We start from the raw sequence: 22234 nt of genomic DNA, 5'->3' as shown, positions 1-22234 counted from the left end.
AAAAAAAATAAGATCAAAGTATACAGTAAAGAATGAACTAAAGGCCCAGTTCCCTCCAATTCCACACGTAGATCTCAGCACAGATCAACACCAACCTCCTCTTGTAACTTACACACGCCACTTGTTAGATCCCAGTAGTCCTCCTTGCTGCCCCACTGTCTTGCCCTTCCAATAGCTCACTCGACAGGCACGCTGCTCTCCAGCTGTCCATCTACACTGTTCTCTGGAGCCTTCTGCCATACCCCCTGAGGCACTGACACGCTGCAGCCATAAAAGTCGAGGAGTTTAAATCTCAGCATCACCACCTCCAGCAGGCACAGTTCACTCGGCTTGCAACTTGCCCTGCAGTCACAGCACACCTGCAGCCACACACAGAGCCTGCGTGCTGTGGCAGCAGGCAGCAAAGCACCCTGTCACCTAGAAACTCAGCACCAGGGCTTCTTTGAGTAGAGGGATAAATTCTGTCCCCCATTTAATCTAGTCCTTGCCCTATATTTCCACTAATATAGAAGTCTGAAGTATGGTATAACTGAATTATGCTTACTTATGAAAGTTAAACAAGAGTTAACAATCAGTAAAAAACCCCATAAGAATCTGTGTCAAAACAGAGGAAGCTGTACGTCCTTTAAGCACTCCAACATATTTGTTTTGAATAAAAGCATCCCACTGGTTTCAAAATACAAAAGCCCCAACAGCAGTTTTTCCCCTGTAGTGTTGCATCTTAGAAGGTATCATCGCCAGATATGAGAGACGGCTAAACCCCAGAACTCAACAGGAAAAGAGATTTGAGACACCACATATCACTTCCTTCTGCAGGCATGACTTTTCTATAGAAAATAAAAACCAAAAATTTTTATTGACTGTACTGTAGATACCTGTACAGAGTGTAAACTTTAATATTTCACCAGATACGTGAATAATTCTGGAGAAAGAGTTACCAAGCACCTTCATTTCAACAATTTTTTCATATTTACAGTAAGACATACCTGATTAAGTGTATGAATAAAATGAATTAAAAGTTATAACAAGTTATTTTTTTAAAAAAATCTTTGAAATGTTTATATGCTTTGTTATTTTAGGATAAATATACAATTAAAGAGGAAGATGTCACACAGTTAAGACTCAGAACTGACTCTGTTTAAAACTGTTATGTTGTGTCTGAAGAGGGAGTGAGGAAATGGGGATGTTAGCTTACTGCTCTGATCATGACATTGTGACAGGTGCTCTGGCGGAAGCCTCACAAGCCCTGTTCTGTTCCGCTGCTGCAGGCTGGCTTGCGGGTAAGCTTACTGCACAACACACAGTGTGGAAGCCAAACTTCACTCCCAGATTTGTACTGCTAATTTGACCTAAGAATATGCATTTTGATCTTCCCTCCCCGCTCCGAACTTACTGGTGGTGATGAAAATGTCAGCTTTGATTTTCAGCACACCTTTCTGCTGTTACTGAACACTGGCACACAAATGGGGCATCACTACCTTTTTTCATTTAAGCAGCAAGACACAGGTGACCTTTCAGAAAATCAGATTTTTAACTGCCATGGTTTCTCATTATCTACAAAAAGGCATGGCATGGTTTGCCAAGAAAGATTGCTAGGAGAGAATTCAAAGACCACCTTCAGACTTATAGAACCAAACATAGAAATATTATTTTAAAAACTCTCAGGAAACAAATGTGACTCTGTATGTCTTTAAAACCAAACATCTCCAAATGAATCAAAATCCATTCTTTGATGAACTATCAACAATTGAGATCTATATCTAAAGTTTGTTTAGTGGATTTTAGGAAATTACTGAAGAATCCACCTCAGACAGAAGAAAAATATCTTGGAATCTAACAAAAACTTCAAATACATCCACTAAGCAGTGATGATTATCTATAAAGGATCACATGAGCTAGGGTGAGAACTACTCTCACAGCACATAGATAAAGTACTTCTGTAATACAAGAGTCAAAAGCTGAGATTCAAGTTTTGGAAGTGGAAGGACTGGTAGTGGGAAGGAATGCAGTTCCACATTAAATCTGTGATATTACTGGGTGTTCCCATACACATCTTTGCATCCTGAGGACCCCCCGGTTGCTTCTCAGCTAGAGATATGGCCCAGCCACGTATATGATGAGCTAAACATGCCATTATGCAGATAACTGCTGCATACTCAGAGGTACAACCCAGTCTCAGGATCGGAGTCATGCCATCTTCTTTACTCTGTTTGCTATTCGTTACTTAAATTTTGCCAAGAGGCACATCCTCCTAGCCCAGCACAGCTGCAACTAAGGCTTCCACATTTACCTTTAAAAGCCAAGAGATAACATTACAAGGAACAAGATGCAGTTGGACCCAACCTGGGCAGCTCTGTCTTGCTTAACTGCTACAAAACAGTCATTGCCTGTGTGTGTGTCTGCATATACACAGTGTGGCTTTCTGTCAGCAGCACGGAGCACTTATCTTTAAGGCCTGATTGTGTTGATAGGAGTGAATTGTTTACAACATATTTCCAAAAGGTGTCTGCTGCTCTAAAGCTTATCTTAATGTTCAGTTTCTTTCTATACAATCCACTCCAACGGTGTTGTCAGGACAGCGGCAAGAACGGCCTCCTGGGGTAGCCAAGCAGAGGTGAGTACAACCTCCATTATTCACTGTACAGTAGTTATGTCCTGGGAAAGAACAGAGATGTAAAACAGTAAAGATAAATAAAAGCAAAACCACAATAAAACCCAAAACACATAAAACCAAAAGTAGTGCAGATTTCATGACTACCCTAGAGGAACAAGCCATAGCAAGATAGAGAGTACAGCAAAATATGCTCTGGGGACATGAGAGTCATCATATCCCTTGTGTCGGCTTCTGATACTCACCTCAAAGAAAGATCAAGATATCGGGACAGAGCAGAAGCAGCAACATGAAAAACCTGGTCTGTTCCTGAAAAGCCCTTCATAAATTGGCCAAGTGGTCACACACATTACAATGAAGAGACGGTGAGTGAGGAAATAGAGAAAGTGCAACATGTGGGGACAAAGTCCGAAACGCTACAGCACATCATCCCTGGATACCACCCACTACAAAAACAAGGAGGAATGAGCCATGAAAACCAAAAAATAGGGTGGGTGGGGAGGAGTGCATTAATATGGAAGGGTACAATGAAAGAGAAGGCAGTGCCAGAAGCAGTGGATCTGAGAAGAAAGGCATCTGTCCCAGAAAAATACTTGAAACAAACATACAATGAGAAAGAAATGACGCCAAGGTTTTGAATGTCATAAACATAAGCACACAGAGCAGACAGTGTTGTTTTGTTTTGCATTGACTGCCAAAATGGAACTGTGAATTAACTAGTAACAACAATGTAACTGATTTCTTAATTATGACACTACATGCATTTTTAAGCTCTGAACCAAGATTTCAATTAAATTAAATTAAATTATGTTTTTTACTATATATGTTGAATAATTTGAAGAGAAACTATCTTAGGAGTCTTTTAAGACTAAAGTAAAAAATGCAATTCCTATAATTCCAGTCACATTGTAATAATAATAATAAAGTGAACTCTTCTCCTAAGAACAACATAACTGAACTGTGATATTGCTTCCCAAGGAACAAATTGTTTTTTCAAGGGTATCAACTTCCTGTCTTCTAAGCTTCACAAGGGGCTTTTCAATAATGTATCTGAAAAACTTAATATTCCACTGAGCAGAAAGACCAGCCCAGCTACTCTACCACCTGCTGTCTTCTGAACATTCCCTTCTTAAAAACACTGGATCTCATTAAAGACATCTGGAAGACCATGGTATTTCTGTAGTTTAAACTTAAAAATGCGTAAATAAGGCCTTAGCCATGAATATAGCATTCAGTTTAGACAATGACAACATAGCAGCTTCTGCCGTGTCAGATCCTCATCTCGATCATACACTTGCCCTTTCATGAAGGACAGAACAGGCTCCTTCTTCCCTCTCTATTCTGGTTTCATACGGCAACCGTAAAAACTGCTTTTATGAAAATAAAAAAATGTAGGTGGCTTTTAATTTCTAGGTAAACAGAAATCTAAGCACTAACCAGCTATTTACTAACTTCCTAGATCAGTTGGCAGCCTGTCGATGGGAGCTGTTACTAAGTTCATTTATATGCTAAGGCATTGCACAGCTGTAAAAACTTGAGAATCAGCTGGATTACCTCCTGGGCACTGAGCAAAGGCTGTAGTGATTCCATAGAGACGGGAGCGCTTGTGAGGCTGGAAGTTATCCTTTTCTATTGAAATTGTGCGATCCACTGCTACAACAGCATCCCTGCCACATACAGAAGAGAATATATAGAAGTGAGATAAAGGTGGAAGTACAGAGGAAAACAAAACAAAACACATACACACAAAAAAAGAGGAGGGGGAAGAAATCTCAAGTTGGTTTTTTTTGTTACAATTAGGAAGTGATGCCAGAAGCAAAATCCTCATTTTTCCCGGACAACTCAAAATACATCATAAACTTCATTCCAGGCAGCTAAGAAATTTAGCAGGGAGATACCTTTCTAATTTTGAAGGTACTTCTGACACAGAAAAATGTGCCTCTACAGGAAAGGTTCTATTAGTAGTATTGACACATTTTCCATATTCTGCCCCTCCGACATTTTCTGCCGTATAGCTGACATTGCAGCTATTATGCATAATGATTATGGACAACATTGTATTTCGGGTGAAGCCTTATACCCAGAAAGAACACCAGCTAGTCATAAGCAATCTTTTCTTCCTAAACATAAAAGGGCAGTCAGCTGACAGACCTATAACACACTGTTTCCCATTTATACAAGCCTATTCCAGAACAGCATTTCCCAGCTATGAGGTTCTAGCTTGGAAATCCTTACACACATTAATAGCTCTTCCTGCGGCAATTGATGGAGTCATTTGTGTAAGAGTTTGCAGACAGAGCTCACACAACAACTTACATCAAGGTGCATGGACCGGATTCTTTTTTTACTGGAAAATATAGTAAACTCTAAAGTCTTGATCATATGTCAACGTTTTAGATCATTTGCAACAACGAAAGTGTCATCAAGACAGTAAAAATGTTTTTTTCTTATTTCTGGTAAAACACAGAGATAACATAGGGCATAGAAAGCCATGAGTGATAAATTTCTGCCCTTTACAATGCAGCAAGTACAGCCATAAGGGAAATGTGTTAGCTCCCACTCCTTTCCCAAAGACGTTCAGTGTTAAGAGCATTTTCTTAGAGGACAAATCACTATGCTGAAAATGAAAATTCAGTTAACCGGCAACATCAGTAGGTCAGCTCTACACATCCACTCCACCCTGCATCAGCTACTGCCAGAAAAGCAACAAAACAGGAATGTGTGTGAGAGATCAGACATGAGAAATGCAGTATATACTTCAGTTTCTACCAGGAAGAAGAAAAGATTAAAACACTCCATAATTTCTTTAGCAGATAACATACCTTCTCCAGTCTGTGTAGTATAAATTCTTCCCATAGCTTGTAACACTAAAAGGATACTGAATTCCTTCAACAATCTTTCGTCGACCAAGCTGATTAGGGTTCATGCATTCCAGCCTCTTGGTACCTGGGTGTAGTGAAACAATTAAGCCTTTGAACCAGAGCAAGAGAGCTCTCTTGAAGGATGAAGGACAACCATAAGCATGCAAGCATGAAAAGAGTAAACTTCCTGGAAATCTTTCAGTATGCTGCTTAGCCAAAGCCCTCCTTCATGTCACATCTCTGCATGTGCCAAAGAGTGGACGGAAAAGTACTTTGGTACTAATGCTAATCAGCACACCATCTAACTTACAGGAACACAGATGTCCAGTGCAGCCATGGCCATTCCTCACAAGCTGAGATTCCTGCTACAAATATCAGCACCCTCAGGCTAGTGTGGAAGCTGACAGGTCTCCTCCATCCTGGAGGGATACTTCAGCCTTCCACCTCCTCTGGAAGGCATTTTTGCAAAGTTAGTTTGGTGAGCGTATTCCTAAAATGCTTGCTGGGTTGGGCCATGAAGGCAAGACTGCTGGAAGAACATCTAACTTGTAGAATGCTAACAGGGTGTAAAAGGTCTAGCTCTAGCTGCAAAGCTACTACATGTTGGGCACACTGCTAGTGAATGTAAACATTTGTAGGTTTCTCTGAAGTAGTGGGTTTCAAAATTAAGGAAAAAGGAAAAGAGACAAATGTGAGAACAAGAGATGAATAGAGAAAAAAATAAGAGGATAGCACAAGGAGATATATCTGAAGCCTGGAGAAAGTGTCTTACAGTGGAAAAGAGAGCTTGATCTTTTTAGTTTATCAAAAACTTGAAAGGTGACTTGAAGTGTAAAAGCACCTTCACAGGAAGAGGTCTCTGGCAGAGTCTAGAGAGAAAGACAGTAAGACACACACACACAAAAAGTTTAAATGAGAATTAAAAGCATGCTTTTTTTTTTTTCGATTTTTCTTTTTTCTTCCACCCTCTGCCAAACTAACAATGGATCGAATAGCAGAATCTTCATCTCTTGATCTTTAAATCTACTATGAATTGCGTTTTCAAGACTTGCTTCAGTCAAATTAAGCTGGACTTTCCCTAAGGTTACAGGTCTTATAACAATAGTGCCAGGATGACATTCTGTGGGCCAGATTAGACAGAGCTGTGGTTTTTTTCTGGTCTCTCACTTTTTTCTTCTACAAGAAGAAATTCTTCTACAAGAAAACTCACAATTTCTTCTACAAAGGACTAAGCACTGCCTGAAGGATAGCCACATAGAAGACACACAGACATAAACCTGTTGCATCCCTAGAAATTTTTGTGATCAGAATAGATATCTTTCAGCTTGCACACAGCCTCATGTGAATGCTATAGCAGTAGTAACAATGAATAAATTGAGAGATTGTTAAAGCAAAAAAGAAAAGCATGAAATCTAAGATGCAGCCCAAAGAGTTATAAAAATTAATTGGCTGTGCATAATTTCAGGATTGAACATACTTATTCTATCTATTAATCTACTATAATGAAGAAAGATTTTAGGACCTCTTTACCTGCATCTACCCAGCACAACATTGAGGAATAAGGATCAAATGTCAGCCCATTTGGTAACCCAAGATCATCTTTAACAAGAATTCTTCTGTTTGTGCCATCCATGTATGAGGTTTCAATTTTAGGAGCTTCTCTGTTCCAGTCAGTCCAGTACAAGTTTCTTAAGAGAAAGAAAAAGGCAAGAATTAAAATAGTGACTGATCTCAAAGGATCATTTTATTAAGAAAAATGCTAAGGACACAAAAGTAACACACACACCCCTGCCAAATCATTGAAATAAATAAAAAAGGCTGCATTGCACTTCAATATAGAAACAATGAAAGTACAATAAAGATGTAGCAAATGCTATACTTCCATTAAAAACAAAAAGAGCAAGCACACATGAGAAGAAATGCTTTCTCTACATCGTTTAGGTTCTGTGCAAGATGCCAGGCAAAGAGACCTTTATTTCAGCATTCTGAGGACCATTCAAAATGTCTACAGTTCTTCTCCTCACTACCCATCATGTCTGCTCAGGCTAAGCAGCAGTAGCATTTGACGTACATTTGTGAGATTCATTCAAAATTGTGTTTTTCTTTTCAGTGTACCACGTAAGCAACATATAACAGAATCAGAGTAGTTTATGGTCAAGGGAGAACCCCTGATTCACTGTCGCTTTATTATTAATGGCCATTCGTTAGTGGTAGTTTCTCTTGGATTCATTTTCTGTGGCTGAGAGTTTACACGGCTCTTCAAAAGGCAAGCACCTTTGTTGTTTACTCCTTAACACACACACACAATCTACTTGGAGACACAAGTCTGTGCTGCTTGACCTGAACCCAGAGGCCTACTCCATCAGCGGGGTTCTGCATGGAACAGAGGTCTCTCCTCAGTCTGGTTACACCTGTGCCTCTCCCATTCTCTCACACCACGAAGCACCTTTGGTTTTCCTTATTATGCTGTAACTTGATGCGCATCCATCCATGTGTTTTCAGCCCACTATTATGTGACTGTTACATAAAAGTTCATTTTACGTTAAAGGAATTAGAGAAGTCAATACCATTACTTTTTCATTTGATTTTGTATCACTTAAATTGTCATGGATCACGTGCATTCTTTCTCAGTACAAACCTCACCTGCAAACATCTGGCATGAGGATGCATCTTCCAAAAAACTCCCTAAGCAAGACAGTACTTCTGTTCATAAATTAATTCTCCCTAACAGCATTCCAAATGCCTATTATATCAATTATATCTAGAGGTTCCCAGCAATTCAAGACTGAAAAGAAAGCCTCTCTGCTTCTGAGTATTTTGACTGAAATGTCTTTCCTCAGCAGTAGCCACGCTACAGGAAGTTGCACCAGGACAAAAGCAGGCAAGTTCAGACATTAATCAATAGACATGTGGTACTACCATGGACTCTGTAGTAGTTTTAATTTTCCCTGTATTTCTTCCAGTATTCAGAGAGGAAAAATGTCAACAGATCAAAGGCTACATAAAAGTATATATACACTTTCATTTTTGCAGGCTGAAACCATAACTTGAAAGCATGTACACTTTTCTACTGACACTCTGCTAGGCTATTTCTGTGACTGCAGCTTACAAGCTCAATTTTTTAAAGTAGGTAGTTAGCTGCATCTTCAAATAGAAGCCTAATAGGACCTTCTCAGGCAACTGAATGAAGTGAAAGTGATGACAAAAGACACACCATGGGAGTTGTCAAAGGCGGCAACACTGTACAGGAGGAAGGGCTGTCATGATGGAAACGAAAATGTAAGATTGCTTACTCTAGTATTTTAGATCAGTAATCTTGTGAAAAAAAAAAAGCTTTTTTTAGGTAAAGGCAATGCTTGTCATCCTGCAAACAAACTGAAAGTAAGGTAAAAATAAGTATTTGACAAGCCTCTCCACAAAATATCACAGTATTATCTAGCGAGCATTTTAGAAATCTTATTTCCAGCATACCACTCAGACACAAGTAGACTGTTTCATTTGTGTTTGTTGGTTTAGGAACAGGTAGTCCTATTATTGTCTACAGACAGCCTAAAAACATGGCCTCGGTGCATACGGTCATGTTAAATAAATAAACAGAAACAAGCTTTGTACATATGTCTTGACAACATATCCATACCCTCTCACAGGATCTGCAACGATTGCTCTGGGGTTCACCAGGCCAGTGTCAAAAAGGATGCGACGCTGGCGCCCATCCAGCCTAGCCACTTCTATTCTATCCAGTTGAGAGTCAGTCCAGAAGATGTTGCGACCTAGATGATCTACAGCTATCCCTTCAGGGCTTCCCAAGTCTGCAAGAGAACAGAAAAAAACCACGTGCCTAGGAGTTATGTTTAATCCCAATACACAATGTCAGCCTCATAAGCATAACTCTTAACTGAGATAAGTTTTCTTCAGTTTTCTGGCTGTGCTCCAACAAAAGCTACTTCATGTCAGCTGGAAGAGGAATACACATTTTGCCTTATAAAGTTTAAATACACAAAACTTTCATAAATACATAGAAAGACAAATTCTGTGAGGAGCCAACCTATCACGCATGTAAACTTTCCCTGGGGAGAAGACACAGAAAAAAGAGTAGCAGAGAAATAAACAGTAGAGATTATCAGAAACTTATTCTACCCTCCTTACCAGGCCAAGATCTAGAATAGACTTAGTAATTCTCAATATTCCCCTTTCTTTGTGCTGGCATATGTGGCACCCCTCTAAAAAAACTGGATTTATGCCAATTTTAGCCAATGCAATACTTAAAGATAATCAAGCTCCAAAGCACTAGAGATAAACGATATTAGCTAACTGATGGAATTCAGATCCAGTTCTTTGTTTTTGCAGAGCAATCCTTTTTGGAACTTGTTTTAGTACTGTATGTGCACAGTTTCTTGGACAGTTACTTGTTCCAACAGCAACAGGAAATAGCACATAATGACCTTACTGCTTTAGCATTAGTAAGTTCCAACTCAGATGAAGGATGCAGAATAAATATATAGCACTCCAACATTTAATTCAGCCACTGTAAAAAAAACTGCTCTATACTTTTCAAAGTTCGTACATCCATCCAGAAAGAGCAGGCAGGCTGTGTGGGATGTCACAAAGCCAAAGACAGATACAAATCAGTTTTAGTCCAATTTCAGTTCCAAAAGAAAAGATTGTACGTAGTCACTCCCAAAAAGAGGTGAAGTGACCCTTCATACAAGCCAGCTGTTGAAAAAAACACCTCTCAAATGCAGATGCACAGGTCATGTAAATATCCAGGAATGACAGAACGTGGCCCATAAGCCTTCTATTAATTCACAAGTTTATTTACTGACAGCCATTAAACAAACATTACGTGACACAAACAACCCTTCTGGAGAAAAACCATATGGTCCAGAACAGTGCGTAAAGCTGTCTAAAATTTGCTACTGTGACTTTGCTATGAGTAATAGTTGCATAACAGCTTAAATACCTCTGCTCTTTCACACAGGTGGATTACACTTGCCACACTCAACCTGGACACATGACATTCTGGATGTATATTCATTGCTGAAGAGAACAAATAAGATGTATGTCACTGCTTCTGACTCACAGCTCATACATGGCGGGGGCCAAGAAATGAAATGTTACCTTCTTGTTCCTCCCAAGAGCACTTGGGTGTACTTTAACTTAGTTGCACTGATTTCACGTTACTACTTGCATTTCTCCAAATCCTTCTGCAGAGCTAAACCTGTCATCTGCAAGAAACCACCTGACATATACTTCAGACCCTCAAATGTTCCTAATTCTTTCCTTGCTAATGACAGAGGCTGCTGAGAGCAGACGTTTTGAGGTGATGGTGGTGACAATCCCCAGCCTCTAGAATCAGATCACTGACTAAATGGTGGTAGAGGAGCTCCCAGCCTGTTTTAGGAAACAGAAGAAGGCAGCAGATCTTATGCCTGCTACCTTCTGCTGTTCTGTTCTGATTCCCAGAATCCGCTGTTCCCTGACTAGTTTCCTTGCTTCAGTTCCCTTGTACCAGTTATACACCAGGAGATTTAAAGAAGTCTAAAGTAAACGTTTTTCCTGTCCGGTTGACAGTGAGGCATAAAAAACTATCCCCCATGGAGGGATAAGGAAATATATAGGCTTCATGCATCACCGGTCTTTCCAGAAGCACGAATGTCTTCCTGCTATATTGTCACCAGGCCTGATACAGTCACGGGCTCTGTCCCTGGGGACAGGCTTGCACAGGCATGTGCGGCTGATAGGACTTAAGCAACTACAACAAAGAGGAAAGCTTTCCTTCCTGACCTGCCTCCCCAGCTGCAGAACTCAGAAAGCCTCCACAGGCTATACAGCTGCAGGGATAGATGAGAACTGGATGGGGCTCCACAATAAAACGTGTTTCTGCAAAGCAACGCAACTTGGATCACAAGAGCTTCAACAAACAAAAGAAGTAGTGCATTCCACAAAAATACATGTGAACTGAAGAAAGCAGCTGCAGCTCACAGGAGGAAAAAGGCAAAGATCAAATCAGAACAAAGAATTCTCATGAGTCTTCTGGGAAGAAGGCATATTCCTATCTCCTGAAATTGTAAAGTTTCTGTTTTGACCAAAATAGAAGACATCCATTCAAATACTGAATATTCAACCTTATTTTGTTCTGACTCCTATTGAACAGCCTGTTAACATACAGAAAGTAAAGCGCGTCTCTTCAGGAATGGCATTCACTTCCTACGCAAACAAAAACAGAAATCATGAGATGTCTTTACACAATCAATGTTTTTTGTAGCAGATTAAAACCATGAGGTTTCCCCACGGCATTGAAGCATCTTGAATTATCTGAAATAATCAAATCTAGTTGAAAGCCTTCACAAATATTTGAAAAACATTTTATATGTTGCAAGAATTTTAATGCATGCACATACATTCTCATTAGACAGACTAATCCATATAAGATTTTTAGCAATGGTAATTTCCATCATTTTGTAAAATGCAGAATCTGAGGAAATACTTTAATAGTCCCCACAGAATTTGTAGTTATACAGGCACATGCTTGCACTATAGGTTGAGTCCCTTTCAGACTAAATATCTTGGGATGAAAAAGAAGTCTTGCAAATATCTCAGCCATCAAGTTGTACAGAAATATGAAGCTCCCTAATTGCTGGAATGGTATGGGATGGCCTTAAGCTCTCCCTTTTCCCTTCCCAGGACAACAGCAGGATTCAAGCTGCCCCCATCTCTCCACTGCTCCTAACAGAAAATCCCAGAAAATTGGCTATTCTGAAGCACAAGCTGCAGGTAGAGAAACTCAAGACATCCAACGAAAACTAAAGCAAATTTAATGTAGAGTTTTAAAACCAGTTGATCGTTTTGCTAAAATAATTTCCTAAATTTTTGTGACGATATCTGTAAAGGTTCCAAAGCAAAAGCAACCTCCTCCAGTATCTTGACTTCACAGGTTTTCTAGGCACTAGAATTCAAAGTATTGAATTCTATGCAGTATGACACTAGTATTCAAAAAGTGCCTCCAGCTATTTTTAATGCCCTCTTACCATTCACTTTGTTTTCCAAACCTGTCCTTTCCCCTAACCATTTCCATTTAAAAAAGGTTTTCATATTTAAGATGCATGGGCTTACACCAATGCTTCGAATTAAAATGAACATGGACCACAGTGAGCAGCAGTCTTGGGGTAAAAGAATATAAAAGCAGGACATAATTTGTAAAAGCAGTAACCCCACAATACCCTCTAGTTCAATTTTCAAATCCTTGAGCAACTCCAAGGGTGAAAGTTGAACAAGGTGGCTTTACTCACTTTTATTTTACAGCTTCAGTGGGAAGCACGGGAAGTCACAGCTGAAACAGTTTCTAACCACCTTTCAGCTGTTTGGTCCCCAAGCCCAGGCACAGAGAGCAGAGGTTCTCCTCTTCAACCTCCTTGCTCCCCAGTCTTTTCTCAGCAGTGGGCAGCTGACAGGCAGAGAATAGTAGAGAAAAAGACTGCGTGTAACAGAATCTCAGCTAGCCAGCACCTACCTTGCTTGCTAGAATATAAAAAAAAAAAAAAAAAGTAGTGACACCCACAGATGATATTCCATATGAACATATAAATGTAACTCTTTAGTTAGCTTTAGTTTTGCTTGTGTTCAATACCCATTCAACACTAAACTGATAATCCATCATCCCCTTTTCAGATCATAAATACATTGAACAATGATGGATCTACTCCAGCACGTGACCTAGGTTTCAATGATAACCTTCCTTCATGTATTTATATCCTGTAGCCACTGCATCATTGTAAGCATGAATAATGTCTATCTATAAATAGTCTGAGCTCAGCCTACTTTTGTGTCCAGGGACACGGGACCTTTACAGGAAGGATGCTGGACCCCCCTTTCTGACCAGTATGGCTGACAAGATGTGACTATGAAAGAGTTGGGCTACACAGAGGCTGCCAGGCTGGGCACAACAGCACAGCCAGTCCTCAACACAGGAAAGCGAGGTCTTGAGTGCACTTTAAAAATCTGGGATGACGTGACCTGAGAGCATTAGCCATGCTGCCCCACTACAGCAGCAGCCCTAAGAATGTCACCACAGGTAGAGAGCAGTAAAGGCCTCAAGTCTACATCAAGGTTCTTCCCCAGAAGTGACAAAGCATCCAAAGGAGGAGTTTTTTTCCTTTGTTAAACACAGCAAGAACATAAGCACAGCCTAGGACTGTAACTGGGTACAGACTGCCTCTAAACATTCCTGTGAGGAGCTGAGACACTGTCCAAAGCCCAGATTGTGAGGCTCTGAACTCTGCACCCATTTGTGCCTTGAGATGTGCTTTAAAACCACCACAGCAGCTTGATTCACCGTTCAAATCCTGCAACCTTCAATTAAAACATCCCCAGTGGTGTTCACAAGATAGTCAATGATTAGACACAGTACCCTGCAACTGCAACTAAAGACAAATATCTCACTGACTGCTCCCACTTCTGGCCTTAAACTTGCTTTAAAGAGAATTGACTTCTTGCCTAGCAGTGAAGAGGCAGTGAAGGGCTATTTCATAGGGAACAGATCTTTTTTCATTTTATGTTATTCAGACTTTCTGGTTATTGTTTAACCAAATAACACCAATTTGTAATGCTACAGCTCAGGCAACACCTGGAAAGTACATATTACGAAAGTCAAGTCTCTAATGCCATTCCTAGGGAGCAGCAAGAGGAAGAATTTAGTGCTGTTACCTGTTTTGATGATGGTTGTTGGCTCCCCACCATGCAGGCTAGCTCTGCTGATCGAAGGACCACTGATGTCTGTCCAATAAACCATCTTGTCTGTGCAATCGTAAGCAACTCCAATAACAACTTTGTCCTGTTGGTCAACAAGCAAGATACATCAGCTTATGCCAAACAATTATATGTCAGCAGCACTAGCTTACAGATCTAAGTCTCAAGTCTAAAAAAACAAAATTCTTGAGGAAAAGTGGGACATGGGGAGGACGGGCAGGGAAAAACAATTGGGTAACAGTCATTCTAGAATAGTTTAGAAAAATACTTTGATTTTCAAATAAAGTCCCTTTTAACTAGCAGACACAGTTTGCAATTGTCTTATTTCAAAGAAGCATTACAGATATTAGTCCTGAACAGTTGGTCTGACTTCTACAACTTCACATGCATATCCATTTAAAGTAAGTTCATGTTGCTCCTTTACTGTGTTATTCCTTGTGTGCTCTTTTCTCTCTTTCTTTCCCTTCAAGGAGGAATAAATGATTCCATGATAATGATTTCTACCAAATCTGACTTGCGTTCTGTATATTCATCTATCCCTGCATTGTGGCTACATTTAAGCAGTGCTATCTGCATAGCATCATTCGACTCAAAATTAAGTTCAAAAATAAAAAATAGCTTAAAAGACTACTCCATAAATTATTCTTCTGGAAAGAATATGCTTGAGGACAAAGAACATACATATACAATTCTCCAGGCAGAAGATGATAGGACTAGAGTTTGAATTTAGAGTTGAAACTCTTTCCTCCAGGCAAATGAAAAGAGACTTTCAGGGTAAAATAATAATTTCACATGGATTCCCAGGTCTCTCATCTTTGCTGCTTTTATAACTTGCAACTTCTTAGAAAGATGGCCCAAACCCATGCATTAAAACAGACACGCTTATTCATCAGCATACATTAATGCTGTAGGTTACAAAATAATCTGAACATCTCCACGCTGCTGAACACTGTCACTTTGCAAATACACAACACTGAGACAACATGGAGAAAAGACTGTTAGCAGAAACTGAAAGTTTCATTTTAATTCAAAGTTTTAAGTAAGAGTTGCATCTTATCTCTTGGGAGCTCTTTACTGAAGATACCTCTAATTAATTCATTCAAGCTAGATCAAGCAAATCATGAGACTAGCTAACAAGGATTCAGAACCATGTCTCTATATCAGCCTAACTAACCCATTTTGCACACAGTATTTTACTTCAGTTTTACATTATTGCAGCAACACTTTAGACAAGAAAGAAAAGCTTGATTTTGCCCTTACATCACAGCACAGTTTTCAGTACTATTTACTCAACAATCTGTGTAATTTAGTCAGTATTTAGTCTACTAAATATTCATGGTAATGTAAAAAAAAAAAAAAAAAAGAGGCCAGCATGCTACCTGGTATTGCTATCTGTTATAAATACAGTAACACTGGAATGAAAAAACAAATTCCAGGCTCCAGGCAAAACAAATTAATGTGATGAAACTGGAAGGGAGAAGAGCTGATGTGTGTCACAGGTGATGGAAAATCATGTCAGCATCAGGGATTAATTTTCAAGGAAAAATGATTTTCAGGACAGTAGTAAAGTGTGGGAAAAAGATTTACCACCCACTGGGCCTGCACATGGAGAAGGAAGGAAAAAAATAAGAAAAACTATAATCTCTCTATATATTTCTGTAGCCAAGAAGCACAGAGAACTGACTAAAAAAAATAAAAACAAAAACAGGAAGAGACTAAGGATTTAGGAAAAACCTTTGAGGGAATAAGAGTGAAAAAAAGGGCCTCTCCATATACTGCTCTTGTAGACTCCACATACTGCTCTCCTAGACTTTTATTCCAGAGTCAGAAAGCCAATGGAAGCGTGAGTGTGGGAGAGTTTAGACGATGAGCTCTTGGAGGCACATGAGATCACAAATATTAGATTTTTGTCTTATGAACTATTCTTTAAAGGCAAATGATTTTTTTTCTATAGCTCAGTTTTAGGCTTTTTGACTAGTCAGGTCAGGAATTTTCAGTGATAAAGTGATGGGATACTAACATTTTAATCAAGTGTAAAGAAAGTTTGGAACTCGTATTATCAAATTACATAGACAAACACTCTCACTTTCATCTTTGTCACAAGTCTTCTAAACCACATGGACTTAGTATAGTAGGTTACTTACTGGAATATGCAAGAGTGCTTTTGCACCATTTTTCTTCATATTGTTTCCCTCTAGTGGAACATGTTCAATTTTACCACTTTGGGCAAAGAGCAAGTGCGTTCCTGGTGGCAGAGGTACCGTATCTGGTCGGACAGAGGGCCCAATAACAACAGGAGGAGCAGCTGTGCTCAGACCTTGTTAATGAAGACAAAAACAGATGGAGAAAAAAACCTAGCTTGTACAGCATAACAAAGCTCCTTGTTATTTGCAGAGACACAATTACAGTCAGACTTCTTAGAAGGAAACGGTCCTATAATCAGACACTAATAACTAATCAGATGCAGAAAGCTTCTGAATTTTCCCCTTGGCTGACAGAGAAGGAGCAATTGACATAATAGGTTTTTTCATGTTCAGCTCTGTACTTGCTTTTACCTGCATACGTTTAGAAAAAGCTATCTTATTTTGCAGGTGAAGTGGGGAAGATGTAGGAAGGAACATCCTTCATTTTCTGAGGCAATTCGGTTACCACACATTCAGATTTGCCCACCTCCCAGAGGGCAGAAACTACAGGGCCCCTCATGGTTTCAAAGCAGGGAAGGATTTAGAAAACCATCTTCTCATCCAGAGGCTCACCACAGTTCTCCAGATGCCCTGGCTGAAGGAAAAGCGTATGCTGGAGTTACCTAAGGGCTGCAGCACAATGCATATCATCACTGGGACAGCAAAGATCTGCATTGCTCCAAGTCAGTGCTGCACCTCAGGTACATGACCGAGCACCACATTTGGGAAACCCACAAGAAACAAGTGCTTCAGTCACTTACATGGTGGTTGAACTCCTGGGCCGCTTCTGGTGCCATCAATCTCATTTCCATCCCTATCTACGCACCAACAATATTCGCTATTAGAATGGCACTGAGTGGGTAGGTAATTCCCATGCTCATCACACTGGGGAATGAAGTGACCAACTCTTATCTCCCTCAGGAAGAAAGTGCCTCCACCTCCAAGAGCTACTTCTCGTTCACGCTGGCATTTGGTCTTTTCCACTTCTGTGGAAGAAAAAAAAAAAAATAAAAAAAATAAAGAGAGAGACCAGTGAATATTTCTGTTTTAACTAATAACTATATTCCATTAACAACAGTGCAAGTATTCTTACCACTGGAAGAACATGACACTGTTACAAACCTTGGAGGCATATGCCCTCAGTTCACCTTCAGGAATAGACACATTTGCCTTAAACTTATGTAACTTTACCTTTCACTGTCTAGTTTAAACCAGAACAAATAGCCCCCCTGCAACTTCCTACACTGAAGGTTCACAAACAGAATCTGGAAAACACTGTCATTCTCCTTGAGGCACATTAGCAAGAACATTCTGTCTGACTTGTGAACCCAATGTCTACTCATTGGGCAATTATCCATGGGCCTTAAAATGTGACTAATTAGCCAGGCCATACAGTGAATAAAGGGTTTTTTTTCTAAAAGCTGACTTTCCATTCAGAGGCACAAGAGAAAACTACAATGCGAGGCGGATGCTACAGGACCTGGGAAGTGAAACAACTCATTGCTTTGATGTACATTAGGTTTTTAGAGTTTTGTTATTGAGTTTGAGAACTTATTTGGTGGTTTTGGACCTAAGAAAGAAATTGCAGGGACAGACTGTCCAGTTCCTGGTAAGGTGCATAAATAATGCAATACAGAAAACAGGAATACTACTTATGTATGCAGACAAACATATGATGCACAATGGCTACACCACATGTATATGTATTACTGTAGAGACTACCAAGAAAAGACTTTCCAAATTAGCAGGAGACTCAGGGATTTGGTTCTTTTGGTTTGCATTTTACAACACAGTCTGGACTAAAATATACATCATCTTATGATATTATTTGTCATGCAATAGGGAATGTCATCTGGATCAATATATCCTTCTAGATGCCAAACAACAAAATTAAATTAAAATAATACAAAAATAATAATCTTTTTCTTTCTCTAGGCAAAGAAATCTGGCTTAGTTTTACCTTACACTTGAGACCCCTGAAGGTTTCTGTGCATTAAGAAAAAGCGGCCTTTAATTATGGGGGAGTATCTTTTTCCTGTCTATCACTTCTACAGTTAGAAACACTTACTACAAACTGCCTGCCGAAGAGGCTTTAACGTTACACTGCTGTTTATTCCTTCCTTGTTTTTACGTTGCCTGGTGGACAGCATTAGCTATTAGCTATGTGTGGCTCAGACTAAACCCAGCCCAGCTCAGCAAAAAGCTAATGAGTGTTGTGGTGTAAATCACACAAATACAAAAAAGAAGGCCTTTTTTTTATTATTATTTAAACTAGTTATGCAAGCAAAAGCTTTGGACAAGTTTCCTGCACCTGGACACAATTAAAGAAATATAAATGTCTGGAGAACAGCTCACACTAAACAACTGAAATATTTGGCATCAGCTTTAATGTGGGTGGTGGAAAGCCTTGAATCAACCTACAAAACCAGACCCTGAAGGAAAGCCTTCAGTATCTATCCTAAATTTTGTTTGCATTTATTCAATGCAGTATGCAGGAAAAAGAAATATTGATTCCAGTAACTGGATAGTTTTGCCACAGTTGTTTTGGGGTGGAATTTTTGTGTTCTTTGGGTGGTTGGGTTTTTTTAAGCTCTAATATGCACTGCTCACAAGAAAAAGCAGGGGGAATACAGAGTATCAGTAAACTGACCCACCCTGCTTTTTCTTCATTGCAGAACAAAATCTTCATTGCATTCATGTCATCTTTCAGAGGCACTATTAGCTCCTCTTCAGTAGGACATAAAAACAAATGTAGAAGCTGGTCATTTTTCCTCCCCATCTGAAACTCCCAGAATTAGAGAATACCCAACAGCTTACAATTTTTTAAATCAAAAGACTAGATATATGAAAATGCGTTACTGAATATGAATTACATGAAGGAGTGTGTACACACTCCCTGATAGGCCCCAGCTGTCAGACATAAAATATATTAGTATTACTGGTAATTTGAAATACCAATGTCTGTTCTAATTTCCAGACAATGTTCACATTTATATCCGCAGATTTTATACAGAAATACTGATGGAATTTTTCAAGACTACCTATATTGCAATGATCAAGAGCAATCTCACAAATGGCCTGCCTATGCAATTAGTCAAGAGATTAGTCAGACAAATTAATTTTCAAGATGAGTATGCAGTTTCTAGAAGGCAGAGAATATGATTTGTTCTTTCTAAAACCTCCCATCAACACTAATTTTTTTCAGTTGCATAAAAACATGTCAAGTACCATAGTGATGCTCACTTTAGGAATAACTATGTGTTTTACTGCTTATGTGGTAATGAAAATCTATTTGCGATAACTTTTTTAACAGCATCATGTGCAGTAAGTAACCCATCTTAAAGAAACATTTTGAAAACAGATTAATGTTACCATGTTCATCTGTGCTGGCTGAATCATTTTAACCTGTCTTTCAGTATTAAACACATTTCAACTCACTAACATAAATTTAATCAATATTAAAATTTACAAACCAAAACAAGCCTCTAAACAAGTCATGCCAGTCCAAACCAGGCACTTGGAATCCATACTGTATTTTTTCTCTCCTTATCTCTGAATCAAGAGCAGGATTGCTATTCTTACAGTTTAGAGGCACCTAAAGAAAAGCGAGCTGAATCCCAGGCAAGTGGTGGAGCCTTTGCAGCAATGAAGGCACAATAATCTTAGATACAGATGACAGCTGGTCGCGATAAATAGCCTGCTTATACTGTCTATACAGTCATACATTTTACTCTGTGTGCTTAAGAGAAGATGGTCCGATTTTGCAAGTTTTAAATTGCATTAATTGTCTGAAATGAGCCAAGTTATAACAGAGTTTGAAAGATGAGATTGACACAGTAAATAAAGCACACTCCCTTCCTTCATAAGCTAACAGCACAAGCTAAACAAAACATACCACAAGAATTGGCACACATTTAGGAAGTATAAGGGCTACTTTGTAAGCCACTTTCTAGACACAAACCTTATGGCTAGTAACTTTCTTTTCCTTCAGTACAGCAGCCTAAATGAGGTTTCTTAGTGCTCTTCCTTTAATATAAATACAGACTCTTCAAAGACATAGAACAATTAAAATCAGGAGAGTTCTCTCATCTCTTGACTGCCATGAAGAAAACATACATTAACTACAACAGTTAGAGCTAAGAGCAAATAATGCCTACCTGGTGTTACACACAGTTACATCTACTGCTATACCTGATTGTAGCAAATGGAAATGAAGTCATGCCTGTTTCAAGGATTCATATCCAGGGGCTACCAGTCCTGGTTTTCAGAGGCTCTCACCTTTCTTGAAACCCACATTTGAAAGCCAAGCTAAACAAGCATGCCAATGATGAGAAAAATGTTACACACTAGGGTTAGTTCATACTGCCAAAGATGAAACCAATGGTAAGAGCAAGACCTGGGTAATCTTCAGAGACGCAGGAAAGCAGGGGTAGCAACAGCCATTTATTAACATCAGCACCAAGTTTCAGCATTTTTCAGTATCCGCTTTTCAGCATTACTGATTAGTATTTGTTAGAATATTGAGTAAAAATCTGTTCTTGTGGCTTTTTGACACAGTAGATTCTTGGCTGATGAAGGCAGCACACTGACCTTATAGTTTAGTGTTTCCTTATAGCAGTCTGCTTACGCCCACAGGACAGTATCATTTTTGAAACAAAGCACCATACTGTGGGCTACTGTAATTTGATAAATGATTAAAAACTGAAAAATCGCCCGAGTCAGTGGACAAATGTCATGAAGTAGTGGTATTTCTAGTAAGTTCCCATATTACCTTAGTCTTGGTTTTAGATTTCCTTATTAAGAAATGTAATTCCTTCCTTAAGTTTCCAGAAGAAAATATACAACCATAGGTTGCATCATTTGTGGAAGAGAAAAAGGCCACAAAACATGAGAAGGACAGGACCTCATCACTAGGTAAACCAAGCTCATTGAAACCAACAAGTAGATTCACACAGTCAAATGGAACGTTACCCTTCTTGGAATACACTGCAGACCAGCCTCTAAAGATAGACTCTTCTTGGAGATCACAACAGAAAAAAAGCTATCAGCAGACCACAGCTATCAGCAGATAACTGTGAGCAGATAAGCTGCCAGCACGCAGCTCAGCGCTGTAGGGATTGTGAGGGGGTGTAAGTAAGAATTCAGCATATACAAAGGGTATATACCACATAGGTATAGAGATGCCATGTGGGACTGGGGACATGATTCAAGGAATACTGTGTGAAGCTCTGGTAACCACAGTTCAAAAGGACAGTGAAAAGTTGAACCTGTACACAGGAAAGAGCTCCTAGGAGAGAAGCTGTAGAGCAGAACAAGGATCAAAGGCATGATGAAGATTTACATTCCAAGGACCACAGAACACAGGAGTCAGACTAGATTATGTAGGATAGTGCATCCCGAACTCAAGCTAAATGTACACTCTTCCTCAGAAAAATAGATTTGTATTTAATGTTTTAAACATATTCTTTTCTGTTGTTTCATAAACTACCAGTAGCAATCTGGAATTTAAAAGTCACTGAAATATATCATGGAACTTGGAAAAAAATGAAATGGAAATAGGATGGATATGGAAAGTGGGCCAGATGAAAAACATGCATGCACATATTTCTCACATAAGCAACGAAATAAACAGAACGGGGGGGACAACACTAAAGTCATATACAAATATTCAAAGTCTTTTTTGGTCAAAGGAAAGCAGCACTGCAGAAAATAATTTACAGACTTCTCCAAAAAAAGATGGATGCTGAGAAAACATGATGAGAAAGAGATGTATGAGACTTCTTCCCTTGCATTTTGCAGGGTGGATTACATGCTGATACACTAAACCAAATTCA

At 39.3% G+C, this 22234-nt stretch overlaps 1 protein-coding gene across 1 annotated transcript in view; it reads right to left on the bottom strand.

Annotated features, from left to right (window-relative positions):
- Positions 1-823: 823 nt before the first annotated feature.
- The window catches only part of NID1 (nidogen 1), a 46869-nt gene continuing 25458 nt past the window's right edge, over positions 824-22234 (bottom strand). The window contains exons 13-20 of the mRNA XM_005239164.3: positions 17162-17386; positions 16362-16534; positions 14176-14302; positions 9110-9281; positions 7003-7160; positions 5434-5557; positions 4166-4278; positions 824-2655 (exon numbers count right to left, since the gene is read on the bottom strand). Coding sequence (XP_005239221.2) covers positions 2534-2655; positions 4166-4278; positions 5434-5557; positions 7003-7160; positions 9110-9281; positions 14176-14302; positions 16362-16534; positions 17162-17386 — 1214 coding nt within the window. The 3' untranslated portion in view covers positions 824-2533. The remainder of the gene's footprint in view (positions 2656-4165; positions 4279-5433; positions 5558-7002; positions 7161-9109; positions 9282-14175; positions 14303-16361; positions 16535-17161; positions 17387-22234) is intronic.

This window comes from Falco peregrinus, chromosome 7 (genome assembly GCF_023634155.1).
Source record: "Falco peregrinus isolate bFalPer1 chromosome 7, bFalPer1.pri, whole genome shotgun sequence".
Classification (NCBI taxonomy): domain Eukaryota; kingdom Metazoa; phylum Chordata; class Aves; order Falconiformes; family Falconidae; genus Falco; species Falco peregrinus.
The sequence above is the reverse complement of the archived record's forward strand: the minus strand, read 5'-3'. Positions and strand labels throughout refer to the sequence as shown.